Source organism: Mytilus trossulus, chromosome 5, assembly GCF_036588685.1.
Source record: "Mytilus trossulus isolate FHL-02 chromosome 5, PNRI_Mtr1.1.1.hap1, whole genome shotgun sequence".
NCBI classification, from domain to species: domain Eukaryota; kingdom Metazoa; phylum Mollusca; class Bivalvia; order Mytilida; family Mytilidae; genus Mytilus; species Mytilus trossulus.
This window is the reverse complement of record NC_086377.1, coordinates 23986439-23995939: the sequence shown is the minus strand read 5'-3', so window position 1 is coordinate 23995939 and position 9501 is coordinate 23986439. Positions and strand designations below refer to the sequence as shown.

The window sequence follows — 9501 nt, the reverse complement described above, 5'->3', positions numbered from 1 at the left end:
TAAACAAGGTATTGTACCAATTATGTTATGCTTTTTAAAAAAATACAGGTTAATCTTAGGTGAAATTCTAATTAACCTTAATTGTTATAAAAACAAATTATTTATCAAAACATCTATTGTTATTTGCATGTGGGAATAGAAGGAATGGTATTTTTAAAAAGTGGGAATAGGAGGAAGACACCCAATCGATTTCATATGGGATTACTGTAATATATTCCAAACGTATACGCTTTGAGACGACCCCTGACATATATGTATATTTATAAAAAACAACTATTTATTCTGATTTATTTTGAAACGAACTGGGTATTTAAAAAGGATGCTAGACATCTGGACATTTAATCGTACACAAGCGCAGGTGTAGCCGGATTATTAAACATATAAAATATAAAAAAAACCATGGGATTTGATGAGGATCAAGCAGGTAAGGTTAAACTATTTATTTTGTAAATTATTAAGGAGATCGGTGAGCTATTTTTATCTTTCATTTGTTTATGTAAATTTCCAATATATATGTGCAGTATTTATTTATAGCGTGTTTGTTTGATTTTTTTTGTGTCATTTTTGTAACGATCGACACCTCAAAATAATTAATATTACTATTTACAGCCGTTCAAAATTTAATTAATTTTCTATAAATACGAAGGTCCTTTCTGTATCCTTTTATTTTTAAGACCATTTTTCTCTATTCTTTAAACTATTGCCCATTATTCTTTTTTTTTTATATATTTTGTGACCATCTGTCACTATTCTTTATATTTTTATCCATCTTTCTCTATTCTTTATACTTTTGCTCATGATTCTTTATTCTTTATATTTTTGATCCATCTTTCTCTATTCTATATATGTTTTGTTTATTATTCTCTATCCTGTAAGTTCTCGTCCTCACCAGTTTTATTTATGTATGGTCATGTTCTACATGCAATACATTTCAGTAGAAAGCAAGTGTTTTTTCCAAATGTCCTTAAATTTTAACAATACATATAGGCTAATAAAGCGGAGAATATAACATGTATAACAGTTGGAAACAAACGAGCTTCAAGCTACAAATTTTTCGGCAGTCCCCGAGTCCATAAAATCAAATTAATAGTGTGTGTCTTTTGACTACTTTACGTCAGAACAGATATGATGTATAAGGGTATTTATTTTGATAAGTTTTCATTCAGCAACCTCATTTATTCAATTTGAAATGTAAAACTTTCTTTAATATGTAAACAATGTCATCACTAGACGAACAGACGCAAACACGCACATTTATATCTTTATTGAGCAGGACGTTAACCGTACAATCTCCGTCATAGTTTATCACATTTGTCCTCAATGCGTTACTAGATCGTAATACGGTATTGTATATAATAAACTTTATTATCTATGTATAAAACGGTCAGGTAAATTAACAGATTAAGCAACTTAAAAATCAAAACATTTATACAACTAAAGAATATATGTGCTATTTGGAGATATTCATATGCATTTTATTGTGTGTGTATTTAATAAATTGTACTACTTCTGTCGGTTATTTCATGGTCGTTTATCTTTTTCTATCTATATTTAGTGCATATTGAGTAAATATATATGTAACATAAACTTGATTTTTTTAGCAATGAATAATTGTTTTTTTTCTTAAAGTGTCCTTATAATGTTAAAAGAGATATATTTCACTTTCAGAGTCCGCAAAATGTCAATACTTTGCAAGTATAGATAGACAAAATTAAAGCAATGAGAAAATGCAGTTACATTATTTGTCCTCTAATTTTTTTCAAAACGACAAAACATTTATTTTGTAACTGTTTAGAGGGGACATTTACCAGTTGCTTATATTCCTTATAACGTAAAGAAATGTTTAAACGTATGTTTAGTTAGGTTTTAAGCATACACAATTATTACATGTGGACAATATGATGGATACTATGAAGTGTTTTGGAAAATTTCAAGCAAGATAATTGGATCGTTGTATTTTTCAAACTGAAATTAACTGCGATTTTTGTCGGTCGTATCTCGTTTTTCTTTCTTTATTTTGGCCCTTCTTCACGATACATTATATCGTTTTTTTATTTTGACCATTTTTGTGATATTTTAGTACTTCAATTTTGGTCATTTCTGTATTATTTAGTCCTATTTTCTCTATTATTTACATCTTTTTGCCCTTTTTCCTACTTATTTTGCACATTATTCTATTTTCTGTAAAAACTATCAAGACCCTAATTTATACAGTAACCTTATTTATTTTTGACTGAAGTGAACAATATATTTTATTTTTTGATAGATACACACTTTCTTTCTTTCATTGTTGTACAAAAAACGAGTAAACACATTTTTTTAATTTATTTTTAAATGTACAAATAACATCTCCTGTTACCCGTTTCCATGTTGAACAAGATATTTCTTAAAGACTTTAGTCGTACCAGTTCATTCTGTGGTCCTCTTCGCGGTCCGCGTTTAAAAGAGAAATCAGAGGCAAATGTTTGGATTTAAACAACTAACGCTCTGCGAGTCTCGCTTTCCGTCCTGTTTCTGAAGCTCGTACAAAGATATTTCATATTTTCCGACAAGAACATATATTGTGAATATTTTGGGATAAACTATAATTGATCATTCTTTATACTTCACTACCATTGACAACATTTAATTTGATACAATAAAAATACTGGCTTTTTATGTCCTGATTTAGTGACAACAAATAAGCAGTCAGACATCGCAAATAGGTCTTAGTTGGTCATCATACATTTGTGTCAAACTTGATATCATTGTGTCAATTATAAAACCAATTCCAGGTAATATCATTCTATAATAGAATTAAACGGTATAGAGTTTCCATGTTTTATACATATTTTATTATCATTTGATTTCTTAAAAATTTCAGTCGCACGCAAAAGACAAGGATTACAGTTCCAAAAAATATGTTCGCTTATTCAGTGTGGCGTGGGGCCGATCCTGATCATTCTAGGAATAGTTATTCTAGCGACACAGGATGGTGCAAACTACCCTGTCATTGGTGCCTCACCTATCTATATCGGGGTCTATGTAAGTAATTGTTAGTTACCTTACGTAATTCTAGCGACACAGGATGGTGCAAACTACCCTGTCATTGGAGCCTCACCTATCTTTATCGGGGTCTATGTAAGTTCTTGTAACCTTTAGTTATTCTAGCGACACAAGATAATGCAGGCTACCCTATTATTGGTGCTTCACCTATCTATATCGGTGTCTATGTAAGTACTTGTTACCTTAAGTCATTCTAGCGACACAGGATGGTACAGGCTACAATATCATTGGTGCCTCACCTATCTGTATCGGGGTCTATGTAAGTACTTGTTACCTTTAATCATTCTAGCGACACAAGAGGTTGCAGGCTACCCTATCATTGGTGCTGCACCTATCTATATCTTGGTCTATGTAAGTACTTGTTACCTTAAGTCATTCTAGCGACACAAGATGGTGCAGGCTACCTTGTCATTGGTGCCTTACCTATCTATATCGGGGTCTATGTAAGTACTTGTTATCTTAAGTCATTCTAGCCGCACAAGATGGTGCAGGCTACCCTGTCATTAGTGCCTCACCTATCTATATCGGTGTCTATGTAAGTACTTGTTACCTTAAGTCATTCTAGCGACACAGGATGGTACAGGCTACAATATCATTGGTGCCTCACCTATCTGTATCGGGGTCTATGTAAGTACTTGTTACCTTTAATCATTCTAGCGACACAAGAGGTTGCAGGCTACCCTATCATTGGTGCTGCACCTATCTATATCTTGGTCTATGTAAGTACTTGTTACCTTAAGTCATTCTAGCGACACAAGATGGTGCAGGCTACCTTGTCATTGGTGCCTTACCTATCTATATCGGGGTCTATGTAAGTACTTGTTATCTTAAGTCATTCTAGCCCCACAAGATGGTGCAGGCTACCCTGTCATTAGTGCCTCACCTATCTATATCGGGGTCTATGTAAGTACGTGTTATCTTAAGTCATTATAGCCCCACAAGATGGTGCAGGTTACCCTGGCATTGGTGCCTCACCTATCTATATCGGGGTCTATGTAAGTACGTGTTATCTTAAGTCATTCTAGCCCCACAAGATGGTGCAGGTTACCCTGTCATTGGTGCATCACCTATCTATATCGGGGTCAATGTAAGTACTTATTACCTTAAGTCATTCTAGTGACACAAAAGGTTCCAGGCTACCCTATCATTGGTGCTGCACCTATCTGAATCTTCAATAGTAAACGATCATAGGACGTGTATACATTAATCTTCAATAGTAAATACAGGAACATTTATACCTGAAAGTTTAATAATAAAAGATTTGACATTTACACCTAAATCTTTCGTTTTAAAAGAAAAAAACATGAATACTGAAAGCTTTAATAAAATAAACAATTAAAAACATATTATTCTCTAGAGAAAAAACATTCATACAATATTTTAAAAACTTGTAATCCCTGTTCAAACTAGGGCCGTGTTCACATTGACCTAAACTCGGTGTTATGTTAGTGTAACTCACACATAAACTAAACATAATTACGTTCCCATTGATAAAATTCAATGTTTACATGTAGTTTAAATCATGTTTTGCCTACATGCAGTCGATAGTCGATGTAGGCCTTGTGTAGGTTCAGTGTACACAAAACTAGGCATTCCGAACTGTAATTTTTCCATTTATACGTAAAAAAAGAAACGATGTTTATATAAAATTGATACTTATAACACTTATTAATAAAGTTCTTTACAGAAATATTTGTCTAAACTTGATATATTTATTTGTTATAAAACACTTTACGTAGCCTTATTAGCCCCTTATCAAGACTCATCCATCATCTTTGCCGAACACATAATTTATTAGAAAAGGTCTTCCCATATCGACTGGACGTACACACTTGACAGAAATATTTGCCACTGGTATTTTTTCAAACAACGATTCACTCATTAATGTATTACTGAAAAAGGGTGAGGTTACTTGTTTGTTTGTGTAGAATCTCAGATCCGTTAAAATACAATTAGAAATAAAAAAAAAATATCACCCTCTTCTTTTGCCAAAGAAAAACTTGTAGAAAAAATATCATTTGAAACAAACAGAAAAGATAGAAATGTACTGATCCTTTAAATCGCAATTCTTTTTCTCTGTCTATAAGCAAGCTGATGCAGCCTTTTTTAATGCGTAGTCGAGACATCTTTAAACTACTGCAAATCATCCAGAATTACTTTCTTAAAGGAGCAACCACTTTACTTTAAAAACAAAAGGGGGGGGGGGTCAGAGTCTGATTTTTTTCTCGCGCGAAAGTTAATATTTATTTCGATGATAGCAATTCAATATTTAACACTATAATGTATGTGGAAACTTTGGATTCAGAATATTTTTTTATTCTAATCATCTGTATGACCCAATTTTTTTTTAATCAAATTGTGGAAAAATCCATCCCCCTTTTTTTAAAGTCAAATGGTCGTTCCCTTACCGCTAGAAAGTTGTTTAAAAGTTTGAATTCGGTTTCTACGTAATGAACATTTAAATGACATACAGTTTACAAGTGTGAACAAATCTTATGTACAGGTAACTAAACAAGGTGTATAGATGTGGACAAATCTTATGTGAAACTAGTGTACAGTTCATTAAACCAAATGTAAACATGTTTACTGTACACGGCGTTTGGTGTGAACACGGCCTAACTGTTTTATACAACCGGTAGTATTTAAAGGTCAATAAACGTATATGATAATTCGCCTTTCCAGAATATAAAGAATCATGGGTAATTTCATTGTTCATACACCAAAATTAACGTCACGTCATTGGACATGTTAGATGAATTTTCTTTGTTTATGACATGTTAACCAATCACGACGTTTTGGTGTACACTTTTAAAAATATTACCCAGGATGCATTAGATTCTGAAATGGTGAATTTCTCTTTCATTATCAATAATACATTTCATCTTGATATACATATACCTTGTACTATATTATGAACCCATTGCATATTTTAGGGAATCGTTATAGGATGCATGGGAATTATAGCCAATTCCATGGCAACAGAATCTTTAACAACACAAGAAGAGTCAGATAAACAAAGAACACTGGTATGTGGCTTTTCTAAATAAGTCGTCAACCATTTAAGACATACACAATTTAGGGATAACTGTAATGCTTTCTCTGTCTGTAAAGAAATAACATCACCTTAGGATTATATTAACTAAGCTGTCTTGGGCATTTTTTGGAGTTTTGGTCCTCAATGCACTTCGATTCAATTTCGAACTTATCTTTTAAGTGCGCACCACATTTTTCGAATAAATTACTACAGTCATTCCTAATCATTTTAATTATACATTAAGTTGTATACTGGAATAAATCATGAAACATCGGTGATGATGTCACGGTCACGTAACAAAATTATGAAATTTTAAATGAGCTGATTGACAAAACATTGTCAGCAAATATGAAGACGCAGTACATCCAAAATTAAATTATTCATCTATAATCAAAAATATTTCTCTGCAGTACCATCAGGGTCTTTGATAACATTAACACAATAAATTAACGAAGCACGACCTTCACCACGACACCTTGGCTCACACCGAACAACAAGCTATAATGAAATTAACGGTACCAATTGTCTTGCACCAGTGGCGCATTTCGACAATACATGTCTCTTCAGTTATGCTCGTGGCCAAAATATAAAAGGTCCTTAAAACGACAGTGGTAAACATCTGAAATGGTAAACCAACGGCCAATCTATATATAAAAACGAGAAACTATAAAGACCTATAAATCACACTAACAAACGGCAACCACCGAACAACAGACTACTAACTAATTAATACAGGTGCATAAAACGCAGCTGGTTTGAACGTTTTAACAGGCGACAACCTTCACTATAACTTGAGACCGGAAAATAAAAATTACAACACAAACGACACACTATAACATATCAGTTTAAATGGCTAGAAAATAAATTACAAAATCATTCAGAAGATTGCAACCCAGATACATGCACTTAAATGTTGCAAAAAGATATATTTTCCTGAAGTTTCCGTCTTTCTGGACTTTAAATTTTGATTGGTGTACCAAAAATAATGCATGGTATGTTCCAATACAAATAAAAAAACCCGGTGTAATCTATATAAAAAACGAGAATCACTTATAAACCACACTCATAAACGACAACCAGGGTCCTGACTTAGGACATGTACAAACAAGTACAGCGGTGTAAAACAATTTAAATTCAATAAGTGACTTCCGCCACCCTTTCCTGAACCAAAAGTGTAACATGTCATATATTCGTCAATTAAAGCTATGTATTTTATTTTTTGACAGTGGAAAGTATTTTTTGGCCTGACTTGTGCTTCGTTTGGTATTCTGACGTACCCTACAATTGAAAATATCAGGAGCGCTGTCAGTTGTGGGGGACACAACACGGAATGTGGACATGCGCATCAAGACACTTTGATGGCGTTGTTTATTGTGACTACCATTCTCATACAAGTGATTAATGTTTTCAACATCATGTTGCTAGTTAACTGGCGCAAATTACGTGGAAATTCATCAAACTCTCAAGGACAATGTATAACAGCTACAAGTAAAACTTCTCCAAAATATACATAGAGAATGGACACATACATATTCATGATCAAATCTGTATATTTTTATAGAGCAAGAAAAAAAAACAACTTTGAGCATGTTGAGCGGTCGAGTTCACCACTTGTTATATTATGATTATTGAATGGCTATCAATCGTTTTTTCTTATCAAATATTATTATTTGTGTTTGTGACACGTACGTAATATTAGCTTCTCTTGACGCAGTAAGCTATTTGATTTTGTGACACGTGCGTAATATTAGCTTCTCTTGACCTAGAAAGCTATTTGATTTTGTGACACGTGCGTAATATTAGCTTCTCTTGACCTAGAAAGCTATTTGATTTTGTGACACGTGCGTAATATTAGCGTCTCTTGACTTAGTAGGCTATTTGATTTTGTGACATTTACGTAATAATTAGCTTCTCTTGGCACAATAAGCTATTTGTTTTTGTGACACGTACGTAATTTTAGCTTCTCTTGACGCAGTAAGCTATTTGTTTTTGTGACACGAACGTAATTTTAGCTTCTGTTGACGCAGTAAGCTATTTGTTTTTGTGACACGTACGTAATATTAGCTTCTCTTGACCTAGTAAGCTATTTGATTTTGTGACACGAACGTAATTTTAGCTTCTCTTGACGCAGTAAGCTATTTGTTTTTGTGACAGGTACGTAATATTAGCTTCTCTTGACCTAGTAAGCTATTTGTTTTTGTGACACGAACGTAATTTTAGCTTCTCTTGACGCAGTAAGCTATTTGATTTTGTGACACGTACGTAATATTAGCTTCTCTTGACCTAGAAAGCTATTTGATTTTGTGACACGTACGTAATATTAGCTTCTCTTGACCTAGTAAGCTATTTGATTTTGTGACACGTACGTAATATTAGCTTCTCTTGACCTAGTAAGCTATTTGTTTTTGTGACACGAACGTAATTTTAGCTTCTCTTGACGCAGTAAGCTATTTGATTTTGTGACACGTACGTAATATTAGCTTCTCTTGACCTAGAAAGCTATTTGATTTTGTGACACGTACGTAATATTAGCTTCTCTTGACCTAGTAAGCTATTTGATTTTGTGACACGTGCGTAATATTAGCTTCTCTTGACTTAGTAGGCTATTTGATTTTGTGACATTTACGTAATAATTAGCTTCTCTTGGCACAATAAGCTATTTGTTTTTGTGACACGTACGTAATTTTAGCTTCTCTTGACGCAGTAAGCTATTTGTTTTTGTGACACGAACGTAATTTTAGCTTCTGTTGACGCAGTAAGCTATTTGTTTTTGTGACACGTACGTGATATTAGCTTCTCTTGACCTAGTAAGCTATTTGATTTTGTGACACGAACGTAATTTTAGCTTCTCTTGACGCAGTAAGCTATTTGTTTTTGTGACACGTACGTAATATTAGCTTCTCTTGACCTAGTAAGCTATTTGTTTTTGTGACACGAACGTAATTTTAGCTTCTCTTGACGCAGTAAGCTATTTGATTTTGTGACACGTACGTAATATTAGCTTCTCTTGACCTAGAAAGCTATTTGATTTTGTGACACGTACGTAATATTAGCTTCTCTTGACCTAGTAAGCTATTTGATTTTGTGACACGTACGTAATATTAGCTTCTCTTGACCTAGTAAGCTATTTGATTTTGTGACATGTACGTAATAATTAACTTCTTTTGACACAATAAGCTTATGATTGAATGCTCTTTATTTCGCCCAATGATAACATTGTATTTATCATATTCAATTACACCATATTCCGAAAAATGTTTTATAGGAGTTTGATAGGACTGTTATAAGTCAAATTAATAGTCTAGGCTGAAAAGACAGGAGATGCTGTTGAAAATCAATAAATAGTCTTACAAAATAACAATCTAGGTACCAGCTCCATATCAAAGCAGAGACATGTGGAATATTACAACCTTTGTTATTTC

General features: G+C 33.2%; 1 protein-coding gene across 1 annotated transcript; it reads left to right on the top strand.

Moving 5' to 3' along the window:
- The first annotated feature begins 291 nt into the window (after positions 1-291).
- On the top strand, positions 292-7850 carry LOC134719530 (uncharacterized). The gene is made up of 4 exons (XM_063582523.1): positions 292-424; positions 2864-3024; positions 5979-6071; positions 7306-7850. The coding sequence occupies exons 1-4, from the start codon at positions 400-402 to the stop codon at positions 7591-7593; spliced, it is 567 nt and encodes a 188-aa protein (XP_063438593.1). The 5' UTR covers positions 292-399; the 3' UTR covers positions 7594-7850.
- Positions 7851-9501: the final 1651 nt, after the last annotated feature.

Coding starts and splice junctions, on each gene's coding strand:
- LOC134719530 (XM_063582523.1), top strand. CDS start 400: ATGGGATTTGATGAGGATCAAGCAG. Junction 3,025..5,978: donor CTATCTATATCGGGGTCTAT/GTAAGTAATTGT, acceptor TGCATATTTTAG/GGAATCGTTATAGGATGCAT. Junction 6,072..7,305: donor CAGATAAACAAAGAACACTG/GTATGTGGCTTT, acceptor ATTTTTTGACAG/TGGAAAGTATTTTTTGGCCT.